General features: G+C 40.4%; 1 protein-coding gene and 1 long non-coding RNA gene across 10 annotated transcripts in view; one reads left to right on the top strand and one right to left on the bottom strand.

Moving 5' to 3' along the window:
- The window catches only part of DNM3 (dynamin 3), a 167,029-nt gene that overhangs the window by 39,840 nt on the left and 103,644 nt on the right, over positions 1-23,545 (bottom strand). For all 9 annotated transcript variants that reach the window (XR_006179285.1, XM_042873023.1, XM_042873024.1 and 6 more), the window contains one exon: positions 13,940-14,051. Coding sequence is in view for 8 of the 9 variants with exons in the window: in XM_042873023.1 (XP_042728957.1) it covers positions 13,940-14,051 (112 nt within the window). In the remaining variant the exon portion in view is untranslated. The remainder of the gene's footprint in view (positions 1-13,939; positions 14,052-23,545) is intronic.
- Positions 6,307-22,368, top strand: LOC122180987. Its single transcript, XR_006179286.1, has 3 exons — positions 6,307-6,401; positions 20,906-21,132; positions 22,229-22,368. It is a non-coding gene; the product is annotated as an uncharacterized LOC122180987 (long non-coding RNA).

Below are 23,545 nucleotides of genomic sequence, written 5' to 3'. Positions count from 1 at the left end.
GCCGCTGAAGTCAAACATCAACTTTTTGTTTTAATTTCAGCACGTAAAAGACAAACTCCGGTTTGGCTAATGTCAACAGCGTGCTCTCCCTAAGCTATAAGTAAGGTGCGGGGCTGAAAAAGCCCTACAAGGCAAAAAGCTGAGAAGCAAAATGATAGAGAAGCAGCGATTGCCACAAGCACTTCCACTGGCTGACTTGGCCCAGTGATTCTCAAGGCTATAGGACTCAGGGTGAAGGGAAAGGCCAGGAGGTTCAAACCGTGCTGTTGGCTGCAGGAACATCCATTAAAAGAAATTAAGAGCAAAGTCAGACCCCAGAAGGAGCAGAAGACACTGTGTTCCAACTCTAACCAGCTGAAGGAAAGTTTATATAAAAACAATCCCTTGGTCAGTGAGTCATGAGGAAAGAATTCCTAAGCTTTCTTCAGGGAAACCCCAGTAAATAACATGTCTAAAAACACATGAAGATGGTGTTGTCTGTTTCCTTACGATACTTGGTCTACATGATAAAACCTTTGGCAGCAAAACAACCTACCGAGAACAGATCTCTTTGGGAAACCCAAAAACCAGTAAGAACTGCTGTGGCTCCTTGCAAAGCCTGTCTCATATTCTAGCTCTTGTATGAGTTGTCTAATGCAAACTGGGAAGAAACATGAAAAGAATGCTTTTCCTTACAGCTTTGGAGAGTGCTTCTCCGTCGATTGCATGCAGTCGTACTCTCAAGATACATAGATGCCTGGATTTCAGTACATTCTGCATCTTTTATAACTAAGCGCTTTGGACCGAAATATCTTGCTGTACTACGCCCAAAGAAACTGAATGAAAAGCTCTCTGCATGCACAGCCTGTCTGGAATATGTTATCAGACACGCAGCAGGCTGTGCAAGAAATAGTACTCTAGCAAAAGAAAGGCTGGATGGCTGGATTTCAATTCCAATGTAAAACTTCTTTGGCTATGAGCATTTTTTTCATCTTTTTTTTTTTCTTTTTTAATTATCACAACACTTTAGAAGCGTGTTACGTGTTTTTAAGCATATCTTCCAGCAAAGAGATTTTAAAGTAACTTAACGTAGGCTCAGAAAAATAAGAGATTGCAGTGGTTTCCAGACAAATGATCAGAGCTGAACACTGTGCCGCCTGAATTTGGACTGACTAAAAACTACTGTTGGAGATTCCAGGTAGGAATATTAACTAAAGCACATATATTCTGTGTCAAGCAGAGCTCACACTCTGTAGCAAAGCTTCTTAATTGTTGCAGATGCCCAGGACAGACTCATTTTACCTCTCCCCTTAAGGAGTTTTTAGCTTATTGAGTGTGAATGTGAACGTTTTGGTTTGCACTGGAAGCTTCGCCTGCCCAACGTGAAATTCCTTTATGGATTTTATTTCAGGTTATGCTGCTCCCATATTTTCAGCTGCTATAGATCCATAGCAGACTCCAGAAGTTTTCCAGGATATAGCCAGAAACTTGTCAAGAAAAAAAAAAGGAAGGTTGGAAGCATTACAGGGTAATTCCCAAGGGGCCGTGGAGTTACCATAGTAAAGGAGTGTTTTTACCAAAATGCACAGAAACAAAAGAGGTAGCTTCACTGATATTTGAATTGTAATTTTCCATGCTTTGAATGAATAGGGCATTTGTGACCATCTTTCAGGTATCTGTGACTAACTGTAAACTCTGGGAGATAGCTTAATACTCCTCTGCGTGAAGAAATACATGATGAAAAATATTGCTTAAAAGCTATGAAGGATCAGCCTAAAGGCTATCGGTACTGACAAAGCACAAGCTTTGCACAGAGAAAATGCAGACGCACGATAAAAGGAACTCTTGAAAATAGGAGCATCTTTTAGTCCCATTAAACCAGTCCATCATCCAAAAGGGAAGATGAAGCCAGAAACAGCACAGGTGGAAAGAACTTTTTCTCAGAACTCACAGAAGTGGGATAGGTGACACTGAGAAGTGCTGCATCCTTTCATCTTACATGGAGCGGCAGCGCTCCTGAGCCTTACCAGAGAAAAGATGTGTATTTAAGTGCTTCATCATAATCTGAATTCTGTTGCTTAACTGTCACGGTGCTGGTAGACAATTAATCAGGAACCTTAACAATTACACACGAGTATCAACAGCCAAGAGATCCAGACACAGAAGGAATAACCACAGATTATTCTAGACACAGATGCCTGGAAATACATGCAGTTCCCCAGTGGGGTATCATCCAAAAAGATCTGAATTGCGACAGGAAAATGTTGGTACTTGTACACGTAAAGCAAATACATTCAGCATATCTGAGCAAACATACCAAACCTCTCAGGATGCACACACACACACACACACACCCTCTTGACTCAGGTAAAATCGTTTCAAACAGTTCCCCGCAGTTTTGCTTTCTACTCTTCATTAAACCAGCAAAAGGATGAAGAGTCTCATACACACCTAGGTTAGTTAATAACAATTACTGACTTTAAAGACTTCAACAAGTGACCTAACAAAACTGCTTGAGCAAATTTCCAGTCTTACTTTAAGCTGAGATGCTTCTGGTTCCCCAGCTAAGGGGACACTCAAATTAACTGAAATCAAATTAGGATTAATCCATCATTGTTGATTCTTAAATTCATCACTGTATATGCAGATGATATAGGAGTGAGGTATTTTTAAAGAGCAAAGACGAAGATGTTTTGCCAAACCTGCTCCAAACACCAGAAATAGTGCCTTCTTAGGCTTGAAGAGACAAGTCCTGTAGAAAGAAATTATGCTGCTGCTCTACAGAATTCCTCAATCATATAATAATCCTAAAGCCTACATCGCCTGCTAGTCAGAGCAGTGACAAACAGGTAGTTTGTTCTGAGATTATTTGTTTCCACAGATCTCAATGGCTAGTGACAAACCTCTAACCCAAAATGCAGACAGGACAATGTTCAGTAATTATCCACTGATTCTCTCCTGTCATTCTTTGACTGTAAGCTTTACAAGCCAGGAACCACGTTTTTATTTTACATTTGTAAAATGGGATCTGGGTCCACAACTGCAGCTTCTAGACAAATAGTATCTATTCACAATATTAACAACAGCTGCTGGAGAGGCATCATGCTGTGACTTACAAAAGAAACTGTACGAATAAGATGGAACTAAATAAGAGAAATGCAACATGGGGCAGAAATCACAGTCCCAGTTGGACAACACCAGGACTGGTTCTAGGAAAGGAGGACTTTAGCAGAACACTCACCAGAATACAGTAAGCAGGGAAAAAAACAGCATTCCACTAAAAACTTACAGGATGAAGCAGAACACGTTCAGTCACAGCAGATGAAATGCTAACCCTCCAGACATTGATGGGAGCTTTACAATTGACTTCATCGTGCCCAGTTTTCACTCATGTTCCAGTCTTTTTGCTACCAATGCTGGTTGCAGTTTAATTGTTTCTGAGCATATGCATCCACTCATTGGTTTTTATTCTACACAACAGTATATAACAGAAACCATAAAGAAAAAGAGTTATGTTTTCAAACTCTTGGAGATGACAAGTGTCCTAAAGCAAGGGCCCATGATTTCCATCATACCAAGGGCAAGACACTGTTGAGGACTGCACACAATGCTGCATTTTGCTCTTGGTTAACTTCCTAAGCTTTAACACTGAAACTAGCAGTGAGCCCTGAATTGGAAGCCATTGATCCAGAAGAAAAGAAACCCGACAGATAAAGGTAAGCTATAGACACCTATGCATTCGAGGTTGCTTGCTGGTGTCCTTGTTCATAGAGTCACATCATTCCCTGGGTTGAAGCCCTCAGCTGAGGAGCAGTGGGTACAGAGCCCCTGCTCACTGAACAGCTCAAGAGAATACTGTGACAAATAAAGATGACTGAAAAGTTTCATTTTCTGCTAATGAAAAGGTCCAATGCAGCCCAACACCTTGTGTAACAGCTCGTGGGAACTTTCTGTCTACGCATCACAGAGCTTTCATCCAGCCAGATAATTTCACATACGTCATTTGAACTGAGTGCAATATTCAGTGATGCATCATTCTCTCTTTGAATTACAAGTAATTTGATTAGGAAATGTTAGGTTTAAAAAGAATGAAAGAAGGTAAAGGTGAACCAACTAAGATCATTTGTTTCTCCACTTTGGGACCAGGAACAACAGTAGGTAAGGCACCAAAGTGGAAGAGAACCACAAATCAAATACCACAAGTGTCCACAGCCAGCTTTTCCTAGGGTCAAAACTCAGTTCTCCAGAATCAGCACAGTTAGAATAGCAAATGTTCTCCAAATCCATCAAACTGGGAAGAACAGAGAACACACTGGTCAATGAAAGGCCACAATGGAACTGGGACACAGGTGCAGGAGGGGTGACCACAGAACAGGAACAAATGACATCATGAGTGCTGTGAGGAAAGAATGAAATTTCAGAACAGGGAATTTCACACACAAAGCATCGTGTGAAATTGACTCCATGCGGACAGTAATTATAACCCTACCTCCACCAAAAGAAAGGTAGGGTAAGCTAAACAAATCCAGGATAAAACCATGCATCAGAATAGACATTGCATGTCTTTGCTTTTGTCCAAAACAGAATGAGAAAAAACAGCATTCAGTTTCTCTTAATGGTCTTGTTTTCTCTTACAAGTGAGAGAAAAAGAAGGATCTGGCTGTTTACCAGCTGCCCTCCACCCTCCTGTCCAATGACTACATTTCCTGCTACACTGTAAATGCTATGGAAGTGACTCCGATGACATTTTTGGCAGAAAAAACTCACATTTTTATTTAGACCCAATTACTTTTTTTAAAAACCGCTACTCAGGAGTAGTTTTTTGTGCAGGAACTGACTTGGAGAACAACAAAAAAAAATTGCTCAAGTCTTGTGATATCTGAGCGCGTTTCCCTTTCTGTTCAGTTTTGCACATGGGTGACATGGTGGAGCTGCACTAAAGGGGATTGTAGGCAACGCGACCTTCCAGCTATGGCTGTCCTGAGACCTGGGGGCACAGACACCCAGCCTGCAGTCTCAAGGATCTCTGTAGGTCTGAGTAGTGCAGCACAGCCCAGAAGCACCCTCCTGTGCCAACCAACTCTTAGCACTCATTGACCAGTTCTAGGAAAGGATCTGCAGGAGTTGGCTTTCTTTACTGCCTTCCCCAGGGGAGATCTCCCTCTCTTTTCAATAGCAATTCATGTCCAGAACATGGCTGACACTCCACGCTCCATCATCTGAAACTGAAGCATAAAACTTCTGGGCAGCCAGAAAGTTTTCACCTTTCGGTACAGCTTCAATAAAATCCTTCATTAGAGTGGAAGTGGTGCAAAAATGAGCTGCACCATAAAAAATGAGAATTTAAAAATATTTTCAAGGTGCAGGTGTCTCATGGAAAGCAAAGAGCCCACCACGAAGACATTGCAAACATAATAATAATAAAAAAAATCTGCTCCATTCTAAATTTCCTGGAGCTTGCTTAATGTCAGCAGGTTTGTTTAATAGCAGAAATGTAAAACTGTGACAGCTATTGAACGGCTGACCCCTGACACAGGCAGTTACCAGTTTGCTGGGACTGGTTCTGAAATCCTTCAGTTAGCAAGGCTGCATCTTGTTACAGTCAGTGCAACTGATGCAATGCTCTGGATCTCTCTCTCCCTTGTACGTTTTTAACTCTCTTGTGCCAACAATTATTTTACTCTTAGAGAATATAAAAGAGGGCTGCTCTGTGTTTCAGGGAACAGGAGTGCCTCTAGGTTTGGTTTGAAGTAGTAAATACTTAGAAGGATGATTTTTATGGAGGGGTGTTTTCGCATTCATGAAAGCGTAAGGCAGCACGGAAGGCACTGACAAACAGCCATTTCCTTTCCTCCCTCTGCTTTGGACTGCTGCTGACCCTGTGGGGACGCGCATGCACGCACTGCTCTGCTCCGTCACGCCGTCACTTCATTGTAAAACTCAATTCATCTGTTTGAAGCAATGACTGAAGCACCGTCTATAAAATTATGGCATTTTTCCCGCTTTAAAAAGTATTATAACACTTCTTTCATTTGAAAGTTATTTTTAAACCTCCTTGGCCTGGTGCCAATTTTAGTCATAACTGAAGTGGATTCTTCTTTTCCTAGAATTCAGTGCCTTCCTTTCCTAGAATATAGTTGTCTGGGTGTTGTTTTCTTAAGTTAAAAAAAAACAAACCAACAAAAACAAAACAGTAAATGCACAGTTTTCATTTCCATCTACGCTGCTTTCCCTCTGACACATCAGCACAAGTTGCTGTTCAGCCTGCTGCTACACAACAAACACAAGCGAGTCCTTACTTTTTTTAGCTTAGGACCTTAACTCGAACACCACCCTCAGCAGTCTGGGAGCAGAGGCACCGACTCTCAGTTTGAGCCTGGCTGGGAACATTACCATGGCCAGAGTCAGAGCGTGATTTGCAGGTAAGTGCAGACACTTCAGAAACACAGCTGGATTTGGTAAAACAAGCATCACAGCCCTGTGCAAAGATGCACGTGGCTTCTGGCGCAGTACCTGCGTAGAAATGTCAATAGCCAGGCATGAAATAGATGAAATGAGAGAGCTGTTGTCATACACTTAGGTAGGATGAGTGCCCTGACTTCACTCACTCTAAGTTCCCACTTTCCAGGGCTGTCTCGAGAGGGAGTAGGACATCTGGTCTTCTTAATGAAGTAGCTGATCTGGAATCTGGGTTCGGTATAACTACTCCCATCCCTTTTCCCCTCCCCCTCCCAAAAAAAGAGACTTGAAACTAAGCAATTAATATGTCACCAAGAAGTATTTTAAGCAATAACATGCAAACTGACCTGGCAGCGAGATTATTTTCCTTTTCTTTTCAAAGGAAATTCTGTTTTTCTCAGGAGAAAATTCAAACTAAATTCTACTAAGTGACTTTGTATTCGGTGAATGCTCGTATGCTCAGTGTTATCCACACTGAGCCAATGCCACTAACCAAGATGCAAATTTTGTGTGTGTGTGTTTTATTTTTGCTAGCTCAGCCTATGGGGTTTGGGATGAGAATTTCTGTAGGACACAGCACCTAGTAAATCTTCTAACCTAACAATGTTGGGCACGTACAGAAAACTGCCTATGTGAGAATATTGTAGGCTTTGTTGCTGTTGTTATTTTCAAACAGCAGGATCTGGAGGGCTGGTGTTTTTTGCTTTTGTTTTTAAACAACAAGAGTGATGAAAATGCACGGGGGAGGAAGCGAATTCACAAAGATGGATTAAGACACTGAGTCAGTGTCTTCAGCATCTGGACCGAAGCTACAAGCAGCTTCCCAGCGCTCTGTGCAGCTTGGCACAACGCTCCTCTCATCCTGCTTCTGCACAGGACTGCAGAGCAGAGTTCAGTTTTAACTTTAGTAAGACGTGGCTTGCCAACATGTGCTTGCTGAATGAGGTAGGTCTCCATTACCTCATTCTAAACGACCCCTTTTACAGATCTTATCCAACAAAGCTTTGAAGATATATTTATTTTTAACCATGTGAGAAATCTCACTTACAGTAATGATTGTGCAACAATAAAAAGTAAAAATAACAATGATTAGTAGTCCACTGATGACCATAAACCCTCTTCTTTTCCCTCCCCCTGCTTTTTCTTAGGACCTCATTACTCCAATGTTTATTTTCACTTTGCAAATTTAAGAGGCAAAGCTAAGGGCAGTACCCATTCAGGTTGTGTGGGCGGTTACGGAATCTTTCCACATGACATGAGACAGTGTGAAAGCCCTAGCAGGTAATAATAATAGGAATTTTAAAGCCTTGCTAGGTACCCAAGTAAATCCATACCAGGACAGTAAGGAAGAATTCTGCAGGTTTGAAAACCCCGGGATCTACAGTCTGCAGCCCCTCCTTTCTCCCAGCCACATCTCAGACGCTCTTACCGCCTCTCAGGTGCACCCACTTCATTTTCCATACAACTAGGTACAGAAGTCTCAAGATGTCTGCGGGCTTTGAGCCACTACAGGCAGCTGCAGTTAGTTCTGCCTGCCTAACTGGGATTCATAACCTCCTAAAATCACAGAATCATAGAATGGCTTGGGCTGCAAGGGACCTTTAAGATCATCTAGCTCCAGCTCCCTGAGCACGAGCAACTCATGTGAAAGAAGGGAGGGGACACAGATGAGGATTCAATGATCCTCACCAGGATCTGGGTTCCAAGAGAAAGATGAGGATGGCTGTCATGGAGATTTGTTTTGGAATTACCTTCTGGCTGACATCCCAGGGCCAATGGGGGAATTTCTGTGAACGTACAGCAAAAATCACCCATTGCTCACAGCATAAGGAAAGCTAACAGATCCAACAAGCCTCAAATCTCACAGGTTTCTCCTATACCTGCTTAAATCTATCCTATCTTTTGCTAGAAACTGAACTCCGCGTCAGACACTACTACTGGTCCTCCCTCCCTGGAGGTGCCCCACAGCTCAGGTCACTGGAGAACAGTGCTTGTCCACATGCATCCTGACCCCTGTTTCTGGCAGCGCCAACAGATCTCTGGTGCCCCATCTCACTTGACAGAGCATCTACAGTCTAACTCCTCTCATCAGGAGATCAGCTCAGTACCCAGCATAGCAGCAAAGCCTTAAGTCAGCATATCGTAAAGCAACATTATAAACATTACCTTGATATTTCAGTGTACACAGTTAACATTTACATTTCACACCAACTCCTGCATACAGTCCCTCTCTCTATGCCATCAATTCTTAACCCTTCACCACCAAACAGGCAAGCCAATAAAACACAACATTTTTGGTGCTTCGGAGCCCAGTTACTATGGAGACAGCAGCAGACAAAAAGTGATAAAAATATCAAAATTAAAAGCAGACAAATTCCCACATCTTCAGACAATTTTAAGTGCACCTGGGTCTTTCCCAAATAGCCAAGAAATGTTAGAAGCTCACAGTGAGATACTACAAGCAATATTTCAGGGGATAGTTTCAACATTTGCTATGAAGCATCCTTTGATGCTCCAGATACATCCTTCTAAGGGTTAATGTGTCAAAACAGGAAAGAAAAAAAATGCAAAAGCCGTGTAAATTCTTTCTGTAGCATGACAAAATCCCTTTGCATCATGTTCCAAAGTGTGAGATGTGAAATTTTCATTCTTAAGTTAAGTAAAAATGGCAGAAAAAGTGCAAACCCTGGGAACTACTTAATTATTAGTTTATCAGATCAGCATCAGCAAAACTATCTTTTTATGTGCTGCTCAGTTTTAAAAACCTACCATGCATATTTCAGTTCTCCCTCTCTACACCCCACACCCTTCTGCTGCTGTCCAGCTGGAACACATCAAGGGTCTAGAAGCCAAGTCAAATGTTGACCCCACCCTCCTCCATCCATTTTAAGGCACCTTCAAAGCCACTACACTGATCTAGTTCAGCTTAGCCAACAACGCCAGCAAATCTGTTATTTAAGACTTTAGTGCCGGGTTTTTATAACTGCCCATTAATACAAGCTTTGATGTATGGTCAAAAAATCCAGCTGTAATGAGTTTCATCAGACTGTAGCAACCTTTCCTCAGAAGGTCTTTATTACTATACCTTCATAATCTTCGGACCCAATACTGTTTTATAGTATCATTCTCACTGAACTGCCTTAAAAAACAACACTCGGCATCATTTAACATATCACCTTCTGCAAAATTAAAATACAAAGATCTGTTCATAGTTTCATAGAAGACATTTTTGTACCTACATTTCCTCTTAGAAGGAAGCTAGGAGTTTCCTCGTAGGAGTATGCAGGCAACAATTGTGTAAAAGAGAAGGTAAAGTGATTTTTATGACAAAACCCTTGAGTCAGGATACAAAAGGATTTTGTAAAAGCACAAAGAACTTACTCTGTTGTTCCCCTTTGCAGGATGCAGCAGGGAGGGAAGAGGAAAAAAGAAATATTAGATACATACATTTTACATACATTCAGTCTAACTTGTGCAGTTCTGGAAGTAGCTCAAACCAAATGAACTGACTCAAAGTACATTCACAGAATCCTTTAGTCAGACAGCTTCCTGAGGAGCACAGGCCATTCACGAAGGATCTGAAATGGTCAGCGAAGCTGTAAATTCACACTGCTTTTCAAAATTTCCTCTCTAGCAAACTTTCAGATTCTACTTTTGCTTCCTCCAGTGTAAATTAGGAGCAGCTCCAGGGAAGTCGGTGGACACTAAAACAAGGGTGAGGGAAACGAGGCTCAAAATGATCTAGGGATGGGACCAAAGCCAGAGGGATTTTCGTGCATCGGCAATACTGAGCTTCCAGTACGCAAAGCAACCACTAAATATGTCTGCTTACCCTTTCACGACAGCCACTCCCTGCAACATGCCAATGAATGGAAAGTTTCACGATCCAATGCTTTTAAAAAGCAAATATTGTACGTTTAGACTAGTAATGAAAGTAAGGAGGAGATGGCATTAGGGAAAGGGGAACGGGAATGGATGGTTGGTGCCAGCCAGGTAAAGTGTGCTGAACAGCTTACGATGAACATCTGTGCTTTCTTTTCTTTTCTTTTAATTACAAGTTTTGCCATGAGCTGGCATGAACAGTGTATATTATCCAGTGGGAAGCTGGCCAAAATAAACACCAGCCGAGTTGAGAAATACAGTCTGGAAAGGTTAGTCACAAAGTTGTAGCCATTTTTTAGAAAAGGAGGTTTGGATGCCTCAATACAGAAACCCAGCAGTAAAGTCAGCTGGTAAATGGATATCCTGTTTCAAAGTGAATTGGCCACAGTGTGATTTATATCAAGCAAGCTGCCTTGCATATGGGTTGGAATACTAAAAACACTGATTCATTGCTATCTGGGTGGCTGTCAAAGCTCACGTCCTGAGAAATGCAAATCTCTGGAGAGGGAGGTGACCTGGAAAAGTCCAAAAGAATTCAGGGGCTCAAAGAAAAACTCTGAAGGGTGGTTAAAGATAGCTAACAAGTGAATGAATACGTGAACATACATCAGCACACACTGAGGGATGGAGAACGCAGGCAAAAGGAAGCAAGAAAATGGAGGAACGGGGTGTTAGATGGCTTAATGAGTTTTGTTTAGGCACAAAAATAAAATGTCAACAACCTTAGACTTTGCTTAGGGTATTAAAGTACTACTTCATAGCAGTAGTGGTAAGTACCAAGCCCCATTACCACTGTCATCATTCAATTTTAAGTAGTACTACTAGAAAAACAACAGAAAAACAAATATTCTTAGTTGAGAGATTTGCTCCTGGTGAGAACTTGAAGCAAATCTCTTTAATTCAGTGACAAATTCCTACTATTCCTTTCATTGCAGAAGTAAACCAAGTAGGGGCCAATGCGTTGGGCTTTATATCAGCATTCCCGTATGCGAGCAGCAGAGCTGTTAATGAAAGCACACAGCTTAACTTCAGATTCCAGGCTGTGCACGCTCCTCTGGCAGTTACAGAAAGCAGGCCAGCCTCACCACTGCAGCACTCCAGGTTTACAGCACTATTAATCTATTTTTCATTTCTAAGCAGCAATTTTCTACTTCTGGTGCCAAAGTCTTGGATATTCAAAGTTACCAGCTGCAACTTGCACATAAAAAGAATGAGGAGGTCATCCTGTGAAGGGGCTGGGGTACCTCTTTGCATTTTTAACTGCGGGACTGCGAAGCTGTTAAGAAAGACTGAAGCAAACACAACTTGCTGCCATTTCCTAACAGCATTTCTTGCATGAAAATGAGGTCTCTCAATCTTTGAAGAAGAGTAAAAGACTGGTGGGCATCTCAAAAACTATTTTATGTTGCCAGGCAAAGGTGCAGAACTGAGGAGTGTGCATATGATTATAATGAAAGTTCGGTCGAAGTTCCCAATGTGCCCTGAGTGCTGTAGCTTTTGCTTTACAAAATATAGAACTTTAACTGCAGACTTTCATTACACATTTGAACCTACAGTCGTAGTCGTAGTAGGAAGAAAATACTCTGCAAGATTAGAGTAGCATGAAGGATCCTTCCTGCACAGTTTGATGAGCTACAGCATGAATTTCAAACTGGAGGGTTTGGAACAACAATATTCACTCTTTTTTTGTGATGTAAAGGTGATTCCAGCCCAGACAACAACTGAGTTTTGACTGCCTCCTAACTTTGTCTTTTAAAGATGACTTTCAATCTTGTTTCTGAGAGTCCTTCAACAGACAAACTTTAAAAAAAAAAGGGTTCTTCAGAAAACCTATTTTGAATATAAAATATTTTTAGGGAGATAGGAAAAACAAAGAGACAGAACATAAGTTTAGAAATCCAGCCAGTGTGCCTTTTTTATCAATAAAGGATCAGGTATATGAAGAATATGGCAAACATGGCAGATTCAATTGGCTGGTTTGACACCATAACCTGAGCAAAAAATCAAAACGATGCAGTATTTTGAAAGTAGGAATTTCTTAGATAACCTCTTATAACTAATCCTTGTAACATGACTTCTGGTAGTCCTAGATAAGAGCTAATTTACGGGGACAGGCACCCTACTGGAAAGTCATTAAGAATATTTAAAAACGAGTGCCAGATATCTGGTAGGTCTCCTGCTGAATTTCTGTCTGACCTATTAAAAAAAAAAAACAACACTGTTATTATAATCACTGGTCATTTCTACAATAACTGGAGAATCCCACAGTTCAAGTATTCTGATTTGGCTTTTGCTGGTAGCCTCGACAGTGTTTACACAGAGTACAGGGAGCGTTTCCTGTGCGTGTAAATAGCAGCAGGAAGAGATGCAGAGAGGATTATAGAGGAAGATGTACAGGTATCACAAAAATAAGGGAAGTATGAGGAAGACGATGAAAATGGAAGACATCACAAGACCCTGGGCTCAAGGGACCTGCCCTTGTCATGGAAAACAAGCAGGAATAGGAACAAATTCCACCAAAGTCAAAGCATCATTTCTCGGAATAGATTCTCCTCTGAAGGTATCCATGCGAAAATTACTCTAGAAAGATGAGCTATGCATTAGAGAGTCTTTAGTGAATACTGAAAGAATTTAGTGAATATTGAAATACTGAAGAATTTGTCAATTCAAACTAGTCAAGCACAGAGCACAGGACAAAACAAAAAAAGAAGAAAACCCCAATACTGATTGAATCCCATGGAAGCTCTGACACTACTGAGAAAAAGTTGTGGTTACTGTAGGTTTGTCATGGGTAATAAAGGCCTTTTAAAATTGAAACCTTAACTATAAAACAGAGTAGCCATAATCTGAATGGTCTTAAAGCAGCCTCACTGCTCAGTGCCAAGGTTTTGTTCTGATGCTGCAGGCCTCTGATGCTCCAGTGCCTCACCAGGGCCTCAGCTACACAGGCACTTGAGGGAGCTGGACTTCAGGAGCTGAGCCAACTCCCTCGTCCCAGACTTATGTAAATGACAAAACACAAAATGACAATGTCCAAAAAGTACAAAATGGTAGTTGGGCATATTCCATTTCCCAGCATTTTCCTTTTTTTGTCTTTTCTGTTTAATTTAGAGGCTGTTTTTCTTGCTGTTTCCTGTTCAATTTGCTTCACGTGATTAGCACAGTAAAGCTGTGTTTGGAAAGGTTTAGCATGTGTTCCATGCACAAAAACATGCAATGATTCAGTAAAATAAATACACGTGATTGCCTCAAATGCTTCTGTCAGTTCTGTAATACAGAGCTTGCAGGAATAAGCTTATTTTCTTTAGAAGATATTCATAGAAGCAATGAAGCACAGAAAACCTCACTTTGCTGAATGCTTTTACTAAACTGTTCCAATGAATGATATTTTTTAACTTTTTTTTTTTTTTTTTTTTTTTTTTTTTTTTTTTAATTGATGACACACAAATTAACTGTAAAGTATTTCATTATGAATATTAACCAATTACTTCCTCAGAGGCCAATGAAAAGGCTACAATTTCTTGAGATATCTGCAGATGTTCTGTTCTCCCAAATGATGCAATTGGTTTTCTGACTCAAAAAGAGCAGCTCCTGAAACCGAGTGAGCTGTAGAACTTACTGAGGATTTATCAGGATAGACACCGGCTCGTAGCAGAGATGCCTTCCAGCTATCCACCTCTTCTTGGGAGTCACAGGCTAGTTCAAGGAAACGGTAATCCTTGTAAACATTCCTAGGACAGAGAGCAGCACACTGTAAAACCAGAATTTTACTTCTTTGTATCACGCACACAGCATTTTAAACAAAAAATCCTTTGGGATCAGAAATAACTTGGTAGTTGTTTCGGACAATGGCGTTTATGAGACAGGTGCTTGTTTAATAATTACATGGAGTACTTAAAAATATCTTACAATGCTACAACACAGCTCTGGAAATAACAATTATCTGAAAGCACTGTGAAACTGCTTCAAATCAATTTTCCAGCTTTTGTTTCCAAAATGAGGCACATTTAGGAAAAGTCAAACTGTTGTGATACAGAGGACAAACACAGAAGACATTCCAACAAAGCTGTATTTTGAAGCTGATTGCTGCTGTAACTAATAAATATCAGAATAACTAAGGATGCAACTTTTTCCCATGCTAGGTCCTTTTGACTTTCAGACACTGTCAGTAAAATGGGAAAAAAATACAGTGACAATTAGAATTTTTTAAGAATTCCTCTAAAGTCTGTCACAATCATACGAAAACTAGGATGTGTTTAAATAATACCTACTGCAGGTAACTAACGGAACTAGATAAATATAAGCATTAGGAATAGGGAATCACATAATGGAAGAAAAGAGAAAGAAGGAAAAATACATTATATGTAGGAAGGTGGTACTTGTAAATTCTCCAATAAATAGAGCAGATTTTCCCCTTACGGTTTAGCCATTAGTTTCCGAATTCATAGTCTATATACTGACCAGATTTGCTATAAATTTGTCAGCCAACAGTCTTTTTAGGAAAGGCCACAAGCTCTGCAGACAAAGGTTATGAAACCACATTTTGCCAGATCTTAAAAGCTGCACAGGAATCGATCTTCCATTGCAAACAGACTGTTTTCTTTCCTTAGCAAGCTATGCAGAGGGGGGAGCGAAGGGCAGCAAGGAGGACTCAGAGAGATTATTCAAGCTTCAAAGAGAGCTTCAAAGAGACAAGGGGTTCTTACAGCTCCTTTATGCAACAAAAGACGTGATTCCTGCCACATATTTTGAGGAAAAAAAGAGTGAACACCTTATAGAACTTGGAGATTATTATTATCATCACTGCCTGGACAGATTTCTGTAGCATTCAGGAGCTGGTGGGATTTCACCTTCATGCTTCTGGAATACACCTGAAGATGTACTGCTGACTCAAACCAAGGACAGCCTCAGGCACCTCTGCCAGGCAGGGCAGCATGCCTGCATTTCCCTCCTAGGACAACCAGACAGCGCACAAAGAGGCAGAGAGGCACTAACAGGTCACATCCCACAGCTTGGACACAGCCACTGGCAGAAGGAATGATTGAAAGCTCTACGTATCTTTTATTGATTAGAAATTTGAAATCAAACCATTTACTTCTTTGGCTCCAAATGCACTTATTCTGCCTTAATGCCAAGAATGGCCTGGACAACCTCTTCAGATTCTGTTACCTTGAAGTGATGATAAAACACTTGAATCTTAATTGATCTGTGGAACTCTGAGTCAAGATTTACAGAATAAAAGACTGAATGAAAACAAACAAAAAAAAGATCAATATGAAATCACTAAAGAAAAAGTGTCTTAATTTATTGTTAGGAGAAACGTCTACTGAGATAAGTTTTTTGGCTGAGATAACTAAGCAGCTATAAGGAAAAGGAAGGAAAATGAAGAGAAAGGGAAGCTAAAATGGTAACAGGATAGCCTCAGAAGACTAAAAATAACAATAGAATACATAAAGACTGTAAAATATAGTGATAGGGAAGTTCCAAAAATACTTATCTGCAAGAGCAAAACAACATGACACCAGCTTATGAAAACATTTTTTCAGGATTGTCATGACATATATTAAACTTCTTGGCATTTTGTGACTTGCTACAGCAAGCATGGCTGTGTGAGAGGGAATTTTAGCTGAGTGCTTTGAACAGATGGGAGCTGGCAGTCCTGCACTCCCTGTCATCATATGAAGAGCCTTCCTAGGCACAGGGACACCTGATGAGCAAGATTCTGGGTGCCTCTGGCCCTCTGAGGCCTCTCACTGCAATATCTGGGTGCTCTATGACCACTACAGAAGAACACAGGTTTCTGCTTCACAGAGTAAATGAGGAGCTAAAGGGCACACAAAGCTTGCCTCAGTGCGGGTAAATGGACAGTGCCTCCCAAAACAGCCTCCTTGCCCTAAGACTTCTTTGTCTTTCTCTTCCAGAAAGGCTGACAGGCACAGGAGCATTTCAAAGGAAAAAAAAAAAAGCCAAAGCAACTCCTGAAGAGAGCTTGTCCTTTTACTAGCAGAATCTTACCAACAAAACCCATACCATTAACATGTTTTACTCATTAGGAATCCACTGGCATCTCATGGAAAGCTGTAAAAACATTCTTGAAAACAATTCAAATTTTCTGTTTTGTTCTCTCTTCTACTTTTAAAAATTGCTAAAGATAATGGCACAGAAACAGTTACTACTCAATCCTTACCTACTTGTTCCATATGGAATACAATGAGATCATGCTCTCATTGTCATCTCCATAGCAGCTACATACTTTAAAGAGTGATATAATACAGGATACCAAGAAGAAAAAAGGAACTCTCAAAAATACAAGTTTTGTTGATATTCAGGCAACTTTAAGGGACTGTAGAAACAAACAGATGCAACACAATAAATGCGAATATGCCTAGCAGTAAAATTTGCATGCCACATTTCCCTTGGACATTTAACATTTTTTAAGTTTGAGCACTCAAACAAGGGAGCTGTGTGCAAAGCTGCATGCATGTACCACATCTAACTATATTGCTTCCTTCTGCAGAGTTCATAACTAAATATCCTGTGTAGTACTTGAAAATAGATCCCAAGAGGGAAAAATATAAAAGATTACAATTTATTATCTGCAGGTTTTGTCACACTCCAAATACATACACCTCAGGATGTGCACTGCAGACAAATCAAAGCACTGCTTCTGGTGATGAGCAGCCAATTGGACTAAAGGTGCCCAAACCAAACGCAGTGCTCCAAGTAAGGCTGCACGGAGGCCTTAACCCCTTTAGCTCCTCCCACTGCAGAAGAGTCCTAGCAAGAAAAGGCAGTAATGGATTAAGAGATCTGAAAGCATTCCATAGGAAACAGAGTAGTGGCAGGAAGGCTGGAAAGTGAGTCCAGTGGTGAGTTACTGAGATTCCTGTCCCACCAGTCCTAGCCTAGGCTTGTCAGCACTGCTCAGGGAGGGTTCCATTGCCTATGCAATAGCAGAGCTATAGGAACCAGGCCCAACAGTGGAATAATAGAGGGCTGAAAATCACAAAGAACTTTCTGGATACCTGCTGTAGTGGAGGCAATACCAACAGAGTTCCACAGCAGCTGCGCACCGACACTGCTTGCTATCCGAACAAGTGCTATATCTCAAGACATGTAGCAGTTCTTGCAACTCCTTAACACCAAGATAAGGTTAAATATTTATCTCCAGCAAGCTTGGAAAGAAGGTAACCAGTCTATACACATTACAAATCCTGTTGATATGCATGCATATAAATAAATGCATATCCACACACTAACTGTAGGCACAGACAGCTTTCAGACTGAGTTGGATCTGGAACATTTCAGTAGACAAAGCTGTACTGTATGTGCAGGTGTTGGGTTTTTTTGCTTTTTCTTTCTTTTTTTTTTTTTTTTTTGAGAGAGAGAAAATACAAACCAAGATTAAATGCAAAAGCATTTGTTCTTCCCCCTAAACCTCCCTATTGATTTATAGTAGGAGACAGAACAGGAATTAGAGAATGAGAATATTACTGAAATTTTAGGATTGTGCCTATAGGACAGTTTATCTCTAATCCTGCAAAGAACACAAAGCACACATTACTTAAACAGTGACACTGAAGCAAGTGGAACTACTCATAGGCTGACAGGTCAAGGACTGTCCTCCTTTACAGGGATTTGAAACACCTGAAATGACTGTTGGTGAATTTCTCATCTTTTTAGGAGGATGCAAGCAATTTTAAAATCAACACAAAATCTGGAACCAAATGCAAACTGGCCCAATTTTATTTCACAATAAATGCAAAAGAATGAATTCTGAGGTATCTTTGATTGAAAATGAGCTTCATACTTAGTGACTTAAAATAAGGAGAAAATAACAGAATCCAGATACACCAAACACGCATGCACAACAAAGATAACCTCGAATAAAACTCCACAGATATCCTTTGCTTATTCAATCTGCAGCTCCACTGGCTATATTCTGCTTCTTTGACCTACTCTTAGTTTGCCATTTTAAACACTTGCAATTCCACAACGTCTGGTTTGACTATATGCACGATTTTTCTTATAAGAAAGCTCTACTAAAGGCTCTGTAAATCATATATTTTAAAGAAACTGACCATCTGCTATGAGTTAACTGCAATGACTAACATTTTCTATCAAGGCATGCCATTTCAGATCAGTACAATGTGAACGTTAATTAAAATTAATTACACATGTCTCTGAAGACATTTTTCTTAATATCCAGAAAAGCCAAAGAGACAATCTCTGAGACAATGTCGAGAAATAACAGCACTTAAGGATTTTGCCATTAACTCATATAAGTGATCTCCCAGAAGTATAGGGATGTCTTCAAGTTTACACACCCAAATACAGACACAAATGAACTTAAGGTGAAAATGAATTGAGAGATGCTGATTAGCATATAGCCAATCCTGAACAACCGAGTGTCTCAATTTCTATATGAAAACCAGAAGAGAAATGTAGCCATGAAGGGCAACATCTGTGTGGTAAAAGTAAATGGCACAAAAATACTCCGTAACTCCATAGATAAGGCGGCTCAGTTACTGTTGTGATAGGCGATGAAAGGCTGATTTGGAACCTGCCTTGAGGGCCACACAGATACAAAAGGAGCTCCCAGCTGTCAGAGCCTCACCACGTACCTCTGCTTCCACAGATGTGGCAGTGATGCACTTTCTGGGTCACACTGAGCAAGGAAGGAGAACTTGTCCTGCAAGCTGAGTCCAGTTTACCAGCCATGACTTGGCCATGCTTACAGCACCTGTCTGTCTGGTAGAAGATCCTACACAATCCTTCAGGGAATTTTCTTGGAGTGTAACTCACATATAAGATACGGGTTTGCCATTCAAGTTTCTTTCCCTGAGAGTTCCTTTTTGCTCCTTAATGCCGGTTTTAGACCACCTATCGCCCATTCTACAATATAAATGTTGTGCAAAGAATTCTTGTCAGTAAAGGCAACAATGAAATATTCCAGAATTATTATTATTATTATTAATGGAATGTAGTTGGGGCACAAAGACTAGCTATTCTTTGAGTTTGTATATTTTCCCCATTTTTAGACACTGTACTCCCCAGCAGCTTATAGTTTGTTTACAAATCCCAGCAGCTTTTTTTTTTTTCTGGGTTACATTTAGATATGTCTTTTTTAATTAAATAGATTTTATTTCTTCCTTTTCTAACAGAGAGAGCTGTGAATAGTTTACAGTCCAGTTCTTCCTGAGGCTTAGTTTTCTTAGCAATTCAAAAACAGTAACTAACATACATCTCATCTTAGGCTTTCTCCTTCAGCCTGGCTTCCATCCAACAGCTCCTCTGACCCGGTCTCCTTTCACTAGTTGCTTTTATTTTGGCTGTTTCCCAATTTCCCCTATATATGGATTGCAGTTAACCACTTGTTGTTTGTAAGAAAGAATTCAGTACTTAAGGTTCTAATGCCTCTGGAGTCTTAGAGAAGAATTATGCTCCATTCCTTTTTAGAGCAAAACTTAGCCAACAACAGGCACCCAAAATAAAAGGTGTTGTACCTTTCACTTATCAAACATTGCATTCTTCCTTGGGTCCTACAAGGTAACGTCGTTTCCTGGGCACTACAACTCCTGACTGTAAGAGCGTGCTCAGGAGACAACAGCTCTATTTCTAGCCCTGTTGTGTCCCTTCCACATTTTCTTTTGATGACTCTCCCCTTTGCGTTCATCTGTTTCTCAGATTAAGTATTTACTTCTCCAATAAAACCGCCCCAGACGGTCAGCTCTCATGCAGAGCTGTTAGCTCTGTCACACTGCTTCACAATTACTGAGGAGCATTTAAGTCGCAGGAAACTATTCTACTGAAGATAAATAAAACAATGGCTTAATGCTTTGAATTCATTTTCTCACATCCCTCTGCTATACAGAACCATAGAAAGGTGACTGATAAGTGACTACAGATCCTGAAGGGAGGCACAGTTAAAACTATGGTTCTTGTCCCAAACCTCCGTACTTAAAAATGCAAATTGGTAAATTTTTATGAGAAACGCACGAGAATGGGCAAAGGATTTGAACTGAAATCCTAGAAGGAAAGTAAATTTCCCAGGATGGGAAGAATTTGTTTGTTCTTGAACTCTGCCCAAGAGTCTCACGCATCCATCAGTTTTGATGGCGAAGGTGAATCTACATGAGCACATTCAGTGACAAAATCTTCTCCATTCTTAGCTCTGCTTCATAAAGTCAATCAGTACTACGTCTACACAACAACTTTGCTAGCACTTCATCTCTTCATACCAAGAGGGAAAGCCTTATATTGCCTTGTGTTTTCACGAGAATCAAAAGCTGGCTCCAATCTTTGAGCTCCATCCCTCTGGGAATACTGGGCAGAACTCACAAGCAGCACCATGGTTGTACCTCACTGCATAGTGAGGACTAGCCAGAACTCAAGTTCTTCATAACATTTTTTAATAATCACTGTTTTCAGAGCACAATTACACTTACTATCACTCTGCTTTTCATAAGAGCGAGCAGAAGCGCTCGATTTCACATTATGTTTGACAGCAAAACTGCATTCATTAGTATTGATATACAGAATGGCTCTTTTCAAATACTTTGAATACACTTGACCTCTTTTCCAGTCTAAAAGACTTGCTAACAGCTTGCTGTGGAGATAGAAGGAAAGGAGAAAAGGATGGTCAACATAAAATAGCAGTCTCTTTCTTGAGAGCCTGAGACAAGCACTGCTCGATCCTGCAACCCCGCTTCAGTTGCCTGCACGTGGATTTGCATAGACAGACACTGCCCCAAACGATCCAGGAGTCAAAGGACGCTTTCTCTGATGTACTTGGCTCTTAGTGCTGCTAAGGTAAGTAAACTAGAGAAGCCCATCTACAAAGGTCTTCAGTGACCTCTATAAATTAAGTGCGCGCACTCAAAAACTTTGAATAAATCATTAAGTTTGCTGAAAAGCATAACTGTAACCCTCCCACAACCCTGTTACTTAAGCAACACTCTATTTCACACCAAGAGTTTCCTTTTTTAAAAAAAAAAAAACTATATATTTTTTTAACTTTTAATTAGAAAGTAACGAGAAAAGAATTTAATTATTTCACAATGCTGGCTTTTCATAGCTGCACAATTATGTACATTTCATGAGAATTTATCTTCACTGTGAAATCAATCGTCACAGTCTCCATTTACTATACATTACCAAGTCACATTTGATTCCTGTCAGAGAACTGTTGACTTCTGCAGTAAATCAAAATGACAAATACTGTTAAGTTTCCTTCTGCCTCTATCCCCTCAACTCCTAACTCAAGATGGTTTTTCCTGCTACGCAGTGAAATGAGCATTTTCCTGGTAACTGTATTTCAGAACTGGAAAGGTTTTCATAAATGGAAAAAATGCAATGCATAATCCAGGAAACTATTGAAATGTACAGTATCAGAAACATATGGCTGTAGCAAAATACCTATGCAATGAGGGGCTGGGAATGAAAATGAGAACAAGCTGATTAAAATTCTTCTCCTAAACAGATATTCCTTGAAAATTAAAATATTTTAGTAGGACATTCAAAAAACTCACAAAATCAAGGGAAAAAAAACAACACCCCGCAGATTATGGAAAAAGGAGATTTGGAATAATCTCCATGCTATCGTCAGTCGCTCTGGAGCAGATGATTTTGCCTTTGTTCTTTAATGATCCACATCTTAAACAGTAAAATGTTTCCATAACAAGAGCCCTCAGTGGGCAAACTCAGAAAACTGATTTCTTTCCCAATTACAAGGTTTTAGAAAGAAAGTAGAAACTAAGCTAATCATTACATTAATTTTGACAAAGCAAGCAATATTTGGTGCCCTCTATACTCAGGAAGCAGATCAACGTAGCAGCATAAAATAAAACAACAGAAAGACTCCTCATTTCAACAGATTTTTACCATTTTTTTGTTTCACTTTCCCCAGGAAACTGGGAAGGGAACACGGGCCCCAGCTGAGTGCTGGATCGCTTTGCTCAACTTGCAGTATCCCTACTTCTGCTGAAACAATCTATGAATTTAGGAGACACTGCAAAGCAAACTGATACTCAACTTGTTTTGACTGATTTGTGCCAGAAGGCAAATTTTTGGAAATATGAAAAAAATCAGTTGCTTCACAATAACAGAGGGGCTGCTGTTGTAATTAGAATTCAATAAACGTTTCTTCAAGAACAAGTTCTGTCTCCTTTTAAGTTGGAGGAGTGTCTTTGTAAACAGCCACTCCCAAGACAGTTATTCTGTGGTCTTATCATCATGCTGTCACGTCTCAACATGCCCATACAGACACACGGGTGTTTTTAGAGCAGCCTGCAGATGCTGGAGGCTCTACTCACAGCCCAAATGGGCACGGTTGTCACAGACATGGCAAGCATTTTAGACATCTGACTTTGAGATCTTTGCTGTCTGGTGTGCGTGAAGATCCAGTGAAAATGCAAATGTGCAAATAATGCCCAAATAAATCCCAAAATTGCCAAAGGAAATGCATGCTTACCTTGGATTTTCATGGCAGTTCAGTGATTGATATTTAAGATGATGAAAGCATTCAAATGTTAGTCAAGCAAAGGAGAAACAATGAGGCTAAACTTAACAGATTTCTCATGGAAGGCTGACATCAACCCACCATGACAGCCATCCTTCCTGATGAAAGTATGTGCAGTGATGGGACAATGGACAAATCACACAGCTACAGTAGAGAATCATAATTACATTAACTTCCAGCATCTGAAGAGAAAAGATGAAAAGTTTTGCAAAGTTTTTTCTGTGCTCCAGAAATGCTTGCTGAGAATAAGATTTCAGAGACATACTTTCAAAGGACATCTCTTGGCAAACAATGTCCACATGTGGGCTAGCTGAGATGTCAGCAAATGTAGGCAAAGCCTCCTTGGGGCAGTTCAGAGTGAGACTCACATTGCGTCCTCATGTTTCTGGAGCCAGCAGAAACTTGACAGCCCAGAAATCCTGTGCTTTGCTTTGCTTTGCTTTGCAGGAGGGAGGGACACTTCTAGCTTCTGAAAGAACTATTTCTAGCCAGTTCAGGAGCAACAACAGCTGGCTCTGCAGGGAGCCACATCCAGCCCTCATCATCTTGAACATCTGATTGAATTGCCTAGCTTTAGTGGCTGGGGGGAGTGGATGTGAAGAGACTCAGCAGAAAAGAAGAAAACAATGGCACTGATGAATACTACCGCTAAAAGACATTCTACTTATTTTCCTGAAGAAGAAACTACAGAACTTGCATTTCATC

This window comes from Lagopus leucura, unplaced genomic scaffold, assembly GCF_019238085.1.
Source record: "Lagopus leucura isolate 7727_CA_CO unplaced genomic scaffold, USGS_WTPT01 Super-Scaffold_100009, whole genome shotgun sequence".
Taxonomy (NCBI): domain Eukaryota; kingdom Metazoa; phylum Chordata; class Aves; order Galliformes; family Phasianidae; genus Lagopus; species Lagopus leucura.
Note: the sequence above shows the minus strand (reverse complement) of the source record. Positions and strands in the feature narration are given on the sequence as shown.